The sequence below is a fragment of the Primulina huaijiensis genome, chromosome 3, assembly GCF_012295235.1.
Source record: "Primulina huaijiensis isolate GDHJ02 chromosome 3, ASM1229523v2, whole genome shotgun sequence".
Classification (NCBI taxonomy): Eukaryota; Viridiplantae; Streptophyta; class Magnoliopsida; order Lamiales; family Gesneriaceae; genus Primulina; species Primulina huaijiensis.
The window spans coordinates 28,382,491-28,396,397 of NC_133308.1; the positions used below are offsets into that span (position 1 = coordinate 28,382,491).

A 13,907-nucleotide genomic window follows, 5' to 3' on the forward strand; every position below is an offset into this window, starting at 1 on the left:
CAACTAATATTTAGTAACTAAAGTTTGGGATTTAAAGATGTCCAGGCCTATTATATTAGTTAGAACCAATTCACAAGAAAAATGCTTGTATGGTCAATTTGGTGAAGTGATCGATTCCAATGCATTTGATTTGCGAGTAGAGAAAATTATTAGCAATATTTATCAGGTTTTGTGTTAATTTTAGCCTATATTATTTATTATCGGATTAATAGAAAATAACTAATTAATAAGATTTGATTCGGGTTAACTTGTCTAATTCAGTGATTTATCGCAGATAGTCAGGAATTCGTAGGTACATCTAAAATTATTAAAATAAAAGGTGTAAAGAAAATTTGAAAAGCGGAAAACAAATTATACATAACCAGGTATGACGGACGTTCCTTAACCATCTGAAAAAGGTCCCATCTAGCAATCAGACACATAAACTATCATTTTACAATGGTTGCATAGTACATATCGGCTCAAATTCGGACCTTGTTAGATTGCAGCAATGCCACGCATTAGCTTGGATCCTCGACACAGACGAGGCCACACGAAGTCACAAACACATCATTAGGAAACACGATCACGATGCATTTTGCAACGGATGTGAGGTCAAATGGTTCATTAAGACAGTGTGGAGAAGAATTCGGACAAGCCTTTTCTGTGTTTTCACGAAGTCCATCAGGCACGCTAAGGAAATGTTACGAGTAGTCGAGGTTTGCACAGAATTCACAGGAGTCAATGAACTTTGGCAAGAGACCGGCTGGAAACACCATGCAACAGCTTCATGAATCCGAGGAAACTGAGCTTTCCATCTGTGTGTCTAATCCAGTCATGGAGAACGGCATGAACAGGTACAGATGGGTTGAGGCCAAGTTCCTGAGAAACAGAAAGAATAATAGAAGGATCTTAGTAAAATCTTTATAGAATTTGCAAGTTTTGATTCAAGAGCTAGTGGAATCTTCCATTTACCGAAGCCAATTCTTCGATCATGATGGTTCTATTCCCTTCCTTTTCGAAAAGTTCGTAGGCACAACGAGCATGTTGTTCCCATCTATCTAAAGCCTCTAACTGATAGACACTTAATGCAGCGGCACAGAATTCCACAAAATCCATTCTTCTGTATTGAAGGGCGTTGAGCTGTTGAAACAGGAAACGGACAGTTCAGAACAGGGGAGTAGATGGAAGTTTGATGAATAACAAAGTAAAATAAGTGGTCGGAAGCATACAGAAGTAAGAAAGTCGTAGATGCGTGATTCATTCATAGCATCAGTCGAGTATTTCTTCAAGGCCTGGGCAAGTAAAAAGACTGAGACACAATTTTGATTCGAAACAAAGAAATCATCAGAACGATGGGCAGAAAACCAACGGCTTTAATATTGTCCAGACTTATGGTGCCATTTTTGTTAGGTTCCAACATGGCAAATTGCTCCTTCAGATAGAACAGTTCATCAACTGTAAGAGTTTTTGATAAAGCCTGCAAGTTCCAGTGAAAGAAAAAGAATTAAATAAACCATAATAACTTGACGGCCCAGAAACAAAAAAAAACTTGGCACTAGAATCCTCTAATGAATATGTTCAGGACTTCTCTTTTTCTTAACAAATTTGGCACGCAAACATACCCTTAAAGCAGCTTTCCGGAGGGGAGATGACCACATATATGCTTTCATGAGTTTGAATATCGATATATCCAGCAGGACTTTTATGTCGTTAGTATTTCTGATCCAAGGATGACCTGAAGTCCATATTTCATAAGCGTTGTTCAATATCAAAATCATTTTTCTTGAGTTTATCAGCGTAAGAAACTCACACATGGCCTGAGCTGCAGTCATTCTTTTCCTTGGATCTTTATTTAACAGACGTTTAACAAAGTCTTTTGCCTCTGAAGAAAGAGTAGGCCAAGGTTGTTCATCATAAGTTGGTTCAGCTTTTACAACAGCTCGAAAGATGCCAGACTCAGTTCTAGCCCAAAATGGGCGGCTTCCACACAATAATATGTAAGCTATCACACCAATACTCCAGACATCAGCCTCAGTACTGTATGATCTATGTAAGACTTCCGGTGCCACATAATATGCACTGCCAACAATATCATTAAGCCGCTCATCTGCAAAGAAACTGATAACTACAGCAACCTGGACCATCAAAAATGTTTGAAATAACGAAAACATAATAACATAGAACGAACCTGGTTTAACAAAATCTGATAATCCGAAATCTATTGCCTTCAAGAGAGAGTTTTCATCCTTGGATGTGAACAAGAAATTCTGATTCGGTAACAAGCTAATGTTACGCCAGACAATAAAGAATAGTTGCAAATCCAACAGACAAAGAGTACACAACTCTTCAGGAAAATAATAGTGATTCGATGAATATAAACAAACTATAAAAGGGGAAATCAGTATCGACAAACTGTCTGCCATCATCACACGACATAATAGCCTAAAACTCATACCTCAGGTTTAAGATCCCGGTGTACAACCCCTTGGAGATGGCAGAAAGAAACAACATTCAGTATTTGCATCATCACAGTCTTAGCATCATCTTCTGAATACTTGCCACCCCTGTGAAAAGAAACAAGTTATTTTACCATCAACAGAGCACATAAATCTGTTGTATATTATTCAATTCCTTGATAAAAAAAATAGTCTTCTTTAGTCTACGCTGCATCGAGGAGACTCAGGAGAGTACTATTCGTAGGGCATACACACATTATATGTAAAAAGCTGAATGTTTGATTCATCCAACGGTCTATCCTAAAGCAGTAATGTTTCTACTTGTGTAACACAGACAGAACCAAGTATATCAAAAACCAAAGAAATACCTGGAAAGTATTCTATCCAAAAGCTCGCCTCCCTCACATAACCTGGGAATATAAATGAAAATGTGAGAAACTACCTCAAGGAGATCATTCAGAGATATTAGCAGATCATAATACGTCATGGCCAAGAAGATTGAGCAAAGAGAAGAAGTGAGCCAAAGCTAAAATTAAGCAATCAAAGCTTACTCCATCACTACGTAGACATTGTCATGGTCTTCATAAGCATCATAAAATTGTATCAGATTGCTCTGTCCAGTCAAAGCTCTCAATATTTTCACCTCCTTTCTTACATCTTCTATAGCTATTGCAGTGGTCATCTGGAGATACAAATAAAACGTTAAGAAGAAAATCAAGATAATACATAAAAGAGTAAACTTAACTGATTACGCTAAATATGGCGTTTAAACATATGAAGATACAAGCCATCTCAAGTACCAAATTCTGAAATTAAAATAAAGTACAGCCCATCCTACCATGACTATTTTTTTCTCAACAAATCTCAATCCATAATGTAATAATTTCGATAAAAAGATGACAAGTACCGCTAAAGGGAAAATTGATACATGTTCGTAAATAGTCTGATCTACAGTTTAAACTATAAATACCATCTAGAGCACCGTAACAGATACAAAACTTCTGCGTGAACTTTTTTTTCCCAATTCAAGGTCTTACACAACTAAGCCCTCCTCCATTAATAAAAAAATACAAGGTTCCAGTGACTTGGTTTTTTCATATGTTTACTATATCAGAATTAGATGCTCAAACCACCTTTAGGGAAGCCGCTTCTTCAACCTCAGCTAGCTCCCACATTATTTCATATAAATAGCCCCATCTAATGTAAATTATTTCTACATAAGTTCCAGTACAGCAAAGAAAACAGCTGTTAGATATAAAAATCCACAAAAATCAAATGAGACGAAGACCATACAAAATCAATCTTTTGCCTGTAGATCAGATCGCCCTAAACCCAATTTCCCATAGACTGAACAAATCCAAGCAGTATCAAACATTTGATCACCACTAAAATGGGCAAAAAACTACTGGAAAAACAAGAAAAAAATGTACCTTTGCTTTCGGTATGACCTTTACAGCAACCTCCTGCCCTTTAAGCTCCCCCTTCTTGAACTTAGCCCTGCAAGTGTATCCAAAATGCCCTCTCCCCACCTCCTCTCCCAGATCATATTTATTGTAAAAATTCTTCGAAAACCCAAAGCTCTTATCTAATCCCGCCGCATCCGACACCTCTTTCCCTTCAGGTATAGCTGCCTCGTTCGGCTTCACAGACCCGTGCCGCCGCACCAGCACCGCCCTGATGTGCTTCGCCGGGGACGGCGGCGGGAACGGCCTCTTCAAAAACCTCAACGGTGTACCGCTCGAAGGAGCTGGAGATCTCACCGGAGACTTCTTCGAGAACAAGTAATGCGCCGGGCTCGGGCTGTAGAACCGGAAAAAAGGTGACTTCTTACCTGCACCTGGGTTCTCCACATTTTTCCCACTCTCCTCAAAATTCCCCGAAGTTGATGCATCTTCTCCATTACTCTTGGCCGGGATCGAATTACTCTTTTCCCCAACTGGGATCTTTTCGGGCTTGATGTCATCTGAGGATTGGAAATTGGGCTCCGGAGACTGCTTGGTTTTCGAGAGACAAATCCCCATTCCTACTTCCTAGCTCCCAAAACACAAAAAATTGCAGCCACCCGAGCTAAAAATCAGGGTTTTTACACAGAACCCAAATCTTCAAAATCCCGAAAACATCAACCTAAACCGCACGTAATTCGAAAATTCTTGCAGCAACTTGCGAATGCTAATTCGAGGGAGGCGAGAGGGAGATCTATGCAGGAAGCTGATAAAAAGTAAACGACGATGTTTGCTTTTGTTATTTCAAAGAAAAAAATAATTAAAAAGAAGTTATTACAAAAAAAAAATTTGAATTTAAAGAATTAAATCTTTTTTTAAAGAATTAATTCTGGTTAAAAGAAAAGGTCAGAAAAATAATAATTATATATATTATTGAAGAAGATGATGGATGTAAAGGGCGGAAGGGGTGGGTGGTCCAGGTCATACAGTTTATTAAAGTCCACGTGGCATCAATCTGGAAGGGTTGATTTAATTGCCAAAAAAAATTAAATGTTTTTGTTATTTAATTTCCTAAAAATAATTATTGCGATGTCAAGGGACAGAGTTTTGTCTGATACATATGGGCAAAGACAGAAGGGAAGTGAGAAGAGACAGATGTTTTGTCTTGACCTTGAGCCGCAAGGGAATCCTCAGATTAAATTCAAAGTGAGAGCTAGTATTGCTTTTTCCTCAAAGAATATATCAGAAAGAAACCAAAACTGCCCCATACACATACCTAGAGGCTAGAAGGATTCACTTTTTTTCCACTTTATCTTCCCATTGGTCAATTTCCAATATTTCAAACTATTTGGTGGGATTTTGTTTTGCTCTTTTAGATTTGAATTTGATTAATCTAGGGAATAAAAACATATGATTTTTTATCATATTAGGGTGTGTTTGATTAAGATGCTTGATTAGGTCTTGATGGATACATAAAGATCCACATGGAACAAACATAAGCCAAAAAAAGGGTTGGAATATACAATGGAATGGAAAATTTGTGGTTTACTTTTATAAGCTCCAACCCTGCAACCTTTTTTATTTTTAATTTCACATATTTTTTTATTGTTTCTAATATGTCAAATATTCGGTTCACATTACATATATAAAAGTAAATATTACTATTTGACCTTATATAAATTGTTATTTAAAATTTTTCAGATCATATCATGAGTTCCAGATTTGTCGAATAATTATATTAATTTTTTTTATTTTATTTTTAACAAGACATTTATGACAAAAATCATATTAAAAAACAAGCAAATCAGAGTTTTTCTTATCATGTAATCTCATTAGAATCTTTTTCATGAAATTATCATTCCTCAACACATACATGTAGTAGAACAAGTAAATAAATTCAAAGTTGAGTAATTACTTTTTTTATTTTTTTATTTTTTATTTAAATGTTATATTTTTTTATATATATGCATGTGAATGAAGTATACAATGAATGTGGATCCCTTCTTGCCGCAGAAGCAACCAACGCATCGGGCTGCGTCATATAATAGAACTATTCAATCAAGAATCTCAATCATACATCAATCCCTTCTTGATATGGATTGGTCATATTTTGCTTATAGAATTTTATTTCAAGTGGATTAGGTATTTTTCAAAGCATAGATTAAATATATATCTGAAGTTAAAAAAAGAAAACGATGTCACTTCTATTTACTTGGAAAGTGGGAGACCTCACGAATTTCTTTGATGGCACAATTTTTTTTAAATTAACCGATTTGAAAACTAATCATCTTGCTCACTCTAAAAGTATATGATATAAGAAGTTATGTTTAGGACAACAAAAATTGTAGACGATGATATTTTTTAGAAGATAAAATATTAGTTCTTTTTCCATTTATGAACAATCAAACACTTTCATTTCTTCCTTGTATACAAAAATTAAGATGACAGTAAAAATGATTTTGTTTCAAGTTTTAGATCTTTTCGATTCGAGCTGGTGTAGTTATTCTGTCACAATTCAATGACATAATGAAACCAATAGTTTGTCGATCATCGAACGGTATGATATAACAAAGATAATAAAGTTATATGCATGCGTAAAAAATTTGAAGATGCTTAGTAAAAATGGATAGAGTTCTTATTTCACACGATTGTTTACGATGACTCGAGATGACAATATCCAAATCGGTGCACGACACATATAATACTATAAAAAAAATATATAACTTTTTGATTAAGTACCCTAATTTGTAACCACCATTTTGGTTATATGTGCCTAAAAATGTGCTATTTCCCATTTTCTTTTCTTTTTTATATGTTCTAATGAAGTAATCATGTACCATTTGAGATATATATATGCCAAGATGACAATGACATGTTTTCCTAGAAGGACTAGATCATGTAACTCATATAGTTGTATGCCGTTTTGTGATAGATTATGATCTACCCAATATTTTAACTCCGAAAATTTAAAATTGCTTCCAACTTGTATATCCCAAAGCATATCCATTGCGGTTTACAAGAAAACAATGTCAACTGAAAAGTGGTAAAAAAAGATTTTAAATAATGGAGGCGATTTAACAACTTTGAAGTTTAATTAAAATTTGGTATATTTATTATTCTTAGTTGATTAACGATATAAAATTTTATTTCTTTTTAAAAAATGAAGCATGTATATGTCAAGAGGTTGATGGTGGACTATTATCTTATTGTAGATGTAATGATCACAGTGTAAGGCTCTGCACTGAACCTTGTTAGACTCAACTGAAGAATAAGGTATAAGTGAATATAATAAAAGAGATGAAGTTCATCACTTAACCTACCATATTCACGAGTGACGCAATTTCATACTGACGTCAAACTATTTCATCTCTATTTTTTCTTTGCGTAGAGCCTTCTAGCTATCAAGATTAGACAAACCTTCAAAACTAGAGTTCAAAAAAGCTCATTTCTTTTCTTTTTATTTTTTGCAATAACAACCATTCTGGTACAAGTTGGAAGACTTTATGTGTGCCCCTTTGTCCCAATATCCTTGACATAAGTTCAACTATTCTTGTCTTGAGCCACTTGATCTTTCGAAATCAAGCCTAGACAAATCGAAGGGGATCTCCCAATCTCAAATGGAGAAAAGGGGCTCAAATACGTTTTTCTTAAATCAATGATGTCAATTGATTTCATCGTGATGAATAACATCTTATGACAACAAGAGCACAATTACGATATATTATTTTAAACATGTTATTTTTTTCTTGTATATTGTGATTTCATCTAAAAGCCCAAAAAAAATTATCCTTTTAACTTGCCACCAGTAGCGGAGTCAGGAATCTGGCGTTACCCGAGCTAGAATTTTAAACTCTAACATCTTTTAATATTTTAAATTGATCTACCCATGCTAATATCAAATTTATCCAAAATTATACATGAATTTACATATAAATTTTTTTAAAAAAATTTGGACCACCCGGGTAGCCCGGGTAGAAAGACATGTACATCCGCCCTTGCTTTCCACTGCTCTCCACACAATAGATTCATTGCACACTTTTCTTTCCATATTGATTCGACTACAAAAAGAACGGATATGATAATGCAGCATGATTTCTCGAACACATTATATTCCAATTCAAAGTCAAAGTGATGGATCCCTTCAATCCCAATATCGATTTTAAATGTTCCATGAAATAAAAATATCGTTTTAAAGGTCAAAGAAATTTGATAATAAATTAGGCATATCCCATGTAAACATAAATGGGGAAAATATTTAAAATATTATATATAATTCTTTGATTTTTGAAAAATTATAATTTCAACTAAAAGTATGATGTTGTAGGTGGTTGTGAACTAAAAGAAACAGAGATGGAACATTGAAGCTGTCGACATCTTGGACCAGTAATAACCAACTTATCATGCAGACTTAAATAGTGGCAAAAATAGAGACCGGGGCTTTAGCCCAATAGTCTCACCCACCAGCTTAAGCTGGCTCCTTTTCCGGGTTCGATCCCCCTCTCCACCGTGCGTTGTAATAAAAAAATAATAATAAAGAAACAGAAAAGGGGGGAAAAAGTGGCAACATCATAGAAGCGGGCCTAAATTTTGGACATGCATGTTACCTTAATTACGGATGGGCTTACAAGGCCCACCTAGGAAAATGGGCCCACCTTGTGGTAGAAATGGCAACACACAAAGTGGTGGAAATATAATAAAATGATGATGATCTATTTCGTTAGGTGCAATTTCTTCTTATTTGATTAGGGTTGCCATCCTCGGAATTTAATTTCAATCAATTTATGCTGGTTTGCTTGATTTCAAGGAGGACTTGACATTTTTAATCTTTCAATTATTGTATTAGGGTTGATGGTTTTGATGTTAAATTTTTTTAATACATTACAATAACTATATCGATTGTTTGGATAAATTCATTCGCTGAATTATTGTATTTGAATCGATCGATTTGATGTTAAAAATCTCTAATCCATAACAAAAAATATGGGGTTTGTTTGGTTAAATTCATTTGTCTTTAATCTCTGATCCATAATAACAAATATGTAGATTTGTTGTTAGAAAAATTGCTAACAATAGCGTAGAAACGAACTTATAGAGATAAAGCTATAACCGAAATAAATGTGATGTTTAGAGTATGACTTTCGTGTAAAAGAAAGTAAAACCAAATCGAGGCCTGTAGCATGTACAGTTTCGTTAAAACAGAATCGTCCCCTCCTGTATGGACGTCTATTTCTCAGGATACAACAGAACAACCAGCGGTGACTTAGCACGAGACACTACTACGGCGAACTGAAAACGTACCTTTACTTTATCACCGAGATTTAACGGAGGCCAAATGAAAAGCTAACAATATGTAACGCAAGAGAATACTTGAAAGAGAAAATATTTTTTCATGTACTTGAAATGAGAAATGAACCCCACTATTTATAAGCTCCAAATGCACACCAAAAGTCATGCAAGATTAATTAACTCAATTAATCTTCGCATTAACTCAAGAATATGAAGAGCCAGAACTCTTCAACTAACTCAAGAATGTGAAAAGTCAAAAGACACTCCACAATAATGAGCCATAAACAACTCAAGAATGTGGATAGCCAAAAGGCACTCCCACATTCATGAGATATAATTTTTATTCAAATTTCCAACAATCCCCCACATGAATGAAAATGATACAAATCTTGGTGAAAAAGTTCTACAGTTGAATCCTGCATAGGATAGGTAAGTGTTACCCTTTGAACCTTCCCTTATGAAATATATTTGCTTTACTAGCTGATCAGTAGACATGTTGTCCTTGAACTGTTCTGCCGTTTATGTAAATTAAGATATACTTCACACAAGACTCTCCCTGATACTATTAAGTTCTCATGATCGTGTTCGTTTTGGCCATGAACACACGTCTGGCTCTGCGAGAGGGTCTAGAATTGAGCCCTGCAATTCCTTCGAAGCGGCCCCACTTCTCTCTCACATAGGTGATTCTATATTACTTCTCATCAGAATCATTAAAAGCCGTAAGCTTATCCTCAACATTCACTGTTTTATAATAGGAATGGACTAGGGATAGCCCCCACAGTGATTCTCCAAATTAGTGCGATTAGGTTGTCCCATTGAACCTAGTTCTTGGGACCTCCAGTCAGTGTAGGTTGGGTTTTCCTTCGCACCAATTTATTCTATAGGCTTGAGCCCCATTCCCTTTGACGATTTTGCAACTAACTCTCTGTATAACCCCTTGGTCAGCGGATCCTCTATATTATCCTTTGACTTTACATAGTCAACAGAGATAACTCCAGTTGAGAGTAGTTGTCTAATGGTATTATGTCTACGACGTATATGCCTAGACTTACCATTATACATATTATTTTGTGCCCTTTCAATCGCAGATTGGCTATCACAATGTATACATATAGCTGACACTGGTTTTTCCCATCCTGGAACATCTTCTAAGAATTGACGCAGCCATTCAGCCTCTTCAGCACACTTGTCAAGAGCTATAAACTCAGATTCCATCGTGGATCTGGCTATTACAGTTTGTTTAGAAGATTTTAACGCAATTGATGCACCTCCTAAAGTGAATACAAAGCCACTTGAAGATTTTGAGTCTTTCATATCAGATATCCAATTTGCATCGCTGTATCCTTCAATAACAGCAGGATATCTCGTATAGTGCAGCCCATGATCACGAGTGTACCTTGAGTATCTTAGCAATCTGATAATTACTTTCCAGTGTTCAACTCCTGGATTATTCGTTAATCTACTCAATTTGCTTACTGCATAGGCTATGTATGGTCTTGTACAACTCATTAAGTACATCAGACTTCCAATGACTCGAGAGTATTCTAATTGAGACATACTTTCATCTCGATTCTTTGATAGATGCTGACTGGTATCTATCGGGGTTCTAGCCAATGCAGAGTCATCATTATTGAATTTCTCAAGTATTTTATCAACATAATGTGACTGGCTTAGGACTAGTCATTCTGATGTTCTATGGATTTTAATTCCAAGGATTACATCGGCTAAGCCCAAAAATCTTGAGTTTAATAACTTCTTGGTGGATTTGATCATCTTATCATTACTACCAATGATAAGTATGTCATCTACGTAAAGAAATAAAATGACATATCCAATTTCAGTGCTCTTTATGTATACACATTTGTCACATTCACTGAATTTAAATCCATTTTCTATCATGGTTTTATCAAATTTTTCGTGTCATTGCTGTGGTGATTGTTTTAAGCCATACAAAGACTTCACCAGTTTACAAACCTTATTTTCTTGCCCAGTCGCAGAAAATCCTTCAGGTTGTTCCATATAAATTTCCTCTTCTAAATCTCCATTTAGAAAAGCTGTATTTACGTCCATTTGGTGTACTTCAATATTCCGCAAGGCAGAAATCGCAAGTATCACACGAATAGAGGTTATTCTCGATACAAGAGAATATGTGTCAAAGTAATCAAGCCATTCACGTTGATGGTAACCTTTAATTACCAATCTGGCTTTATACTTATCTATGGTTTCATCTGATTTCATTTTCCTTTTGAAAACCCATTTACAGCCTAGTGGTTTGTTTCCCGGAGGAAGATTTACTAATTTCCACGTATGGTTTTGTAAAATGGATTTCATTTCGGAATTGATAGCCTCTTTCCATAGAGGTCCCTCAGATGAACTCATTGCTTCCTTGAAGCTTTGAGGTTCACTTTCCATCATGAAAGTGATGAAATCTGGACCAAATGATTTCTCAGTCCTAGCTCTCTTGCTACGTCTAGGTTCAATGTCTTGATCAAGCTCTTGTTCTTCATCAATTTTCTCATATAATCTTTTGGATGAACCTGGTTCTTCCTTAGATTTGTATGGAAATATGTGTTCAAAGAACGAATCATTTCTTGATTCCATTATCGTATTCTTGTGAATATCAGGTATTTGAGATTCATGTACAAGAAAACGATATGCGCTACTGTTTTGAGCATATCAAATGAAAATGCAATCAACATTTTTTGGTCCTATCTTTACTTTCTTCGGAGTGGGTACTGCTACTTTGGCAAGACACCCCCACACTCGCAAGTATTGGTAGGAAGGACTTCTACCTTTCCATAACTCATATGGACTTTTATCTTGTTTCTTTCGGGGCACCTTATTTAAAAGGTAATTTGCTGTTAGAACAGCTTCCCCCCACATGTTCTGTGGTAAACCAGAACTTAATAACAACGTATTCATCATTTCTTTTAAGGTACGATTCTTTCTCTCTGCAATACCATTTTGCTGAGGAGAATAAGGTGCAGTTCTTTCGTGTTTGATACCGTGTTGAGCACAAAACTCAGCAAATGGTGATTCATATTCACCTCCACGATCACTTCTTATCACCTTAATTTTCTTGCTAAGTTGGTTTTCAATTTCACTCTTATATTGGACAAATTTGTCAATAGCTTCATTCTTATTTTTGAGGAGATACACATAACAAAATTTTGTGCTATCGTCAACAAAAGTAATGAATTATTTATTTCCATCATGAGTTTGTACACCTTTTAAATCACATATATCACTGTGAATTATATCAAGTGGTTCACTATTTCTTTTTGTTGGAAGGAGAAACTTTCTCATTTTCGAGCTTTGGCCATGCTCGACAACATTTGCCTTGGCAGCAACTGGAGAAAACAATCGTCTTTCAGAACTCTTGTTGTCTTCCTCAATAAGAAATCGAACAACGAGTTCTTCAACATTCATTTCCTTTCATTTGTATTTCAAATAGATTTCGAAATCTTTCCAGGCCGGTGATAGCTTCTCAACAATAGCTGCCATTTGGAAAGATTCGTTCAAAGTCATCCATTCGGCATGAATCTTGTAAAGAATCACTTGGATTTCTTGAACCTGACTGATAACCATTTTGGAGTCAACCATCTTGTAGTCCAAGACTAACAATAATTTTTTTTTTTTTGGCCTCGACATCCTCGATTTTGTATTTCCGATCCAGAGACTCCCACAATTCCCGAGTCGTCTTTTTTTCGCTATACACATTTTATAGCTAATCAGCCAAACCATTCATTTTCTACACAAGAAATATGACTGGTGACATGAATCAATAGCACTAGCTCTCTTAACATCTCCGTCAACCACAGCTGGTTTAAGAGCATCCTCGGTGAGAAACCTAGCTAGATTCAAAACAGTTAGATAGAAGAATATATTCTATTGTCACCTCATGAAATTTGAGCCGCCAAATTTCTTTCCGTGTATCAGCATGGCTGGAACATCGACAGCAACGACTTTCATAATCAGGGACTAACTTTTGGCACATTCGAGTCAGTAGTCATGTCGTCAACAAATCACATAATGAGTATAACAAAATCTGTTTTAAGTTTGTTAGAAAAATTGCTAACAATAGCGTAGAAACGAACTTGTAGAGATAAAGTTATAACCGAAACAAATGTGATGTTTACAGTATGACTATCGTGTAAAAGAAAGTAAAACCAAACCGAGGCATGTAGCATGTACAGTTTCCTTAAAACAGATTTGTCCTCTCCTGTATGTGCTTCGAGGATCGTCTTGGACGTCTGTTTCCCAGGATACAACGGAACAACCAGCGGTGACTTAGTACGAGACACTACTACGGCGAACGGAAAACGTACCTTTACTTTATCACCGAGATTTAACGGAGGCCAAATGAAAAGCTAACAATATGTAATGCAAGAGAATACTTGAAAGAGAAAATATTTTTTCATGTACTTGAAATGAGGAAATGAACCCCACTATTTATAAGCTCCAAAATGCACACCAAGAGTCATGCAAGATTAATTAACTCGATTAATCTTCTCATTAACTCAAGAATATGAAGAGCCAAAACTCTTCAAATAACTCAAGAATGTGAAAAGTCAAAAGACACTCCACAATAATGAGTCATAACCAACTCAAGAATGTGAAGAGCCAAAAAGCACTCCCACATTCATGAGATATAATTTTTATTCAAATTTCCAACATTTGTTTGGTTAAATTCATTTGCCAATACGAAGTTTGGATTCGGATCCATTCAATCAAGAGAAAA

General features: G+C 35.6%; 1 protein-coding gene across 2 annotated transcripts; it reads right to left on the reverse strand.

Annotated features, from left to right (window-relative positions):
* Positions 1 to 248: 248 nt before the first annotated feature.
* Positions 249 to 4,695, reverse strand: LOC140974389 (CDPK-related kinase 5-like). 2 transcript variants are annotated; one of them, XM_073437811.1, is made up of 11 exons: positions 3,869 to 4,692; positions 2,990 to 3,120; positions 2,807 to 2,848; positions 2,438 to 2,546; positions 2,171 to 2,249; positions 1,793 to 2,089; positions 1,605 to 1,717; positions 1,352 to 1,459; positions 1,212 to 1,274; positions 955 to 1,122; positions 249 to 861 (listed from the first exon to the last, which is right to left on the reverse strand). In XM_073437811.1, exons 1-11 carry the CDS (start codon positions 4,457 to 4,459, stop codon positions 721 to 723), a joined length of 1,842 nt encoding a protein of 613 aa, XP_073293912.1. In that variant the 5' UTR covers positions 4,460 to 4,692; the 3' UTR covers positions 249 to 720. The 2 variants fall into 2 exon arrangements, with proteins under 2 accessions (XP_073293912.1, XP_073293911.1); XM_073437810.1 differs by having other exon boundaries at positions 1,793 to 2,249; positions 3,869 to 4,695.
* Positions 4,696 to 13,907: the final 9,212 nt, after the last annotated feature.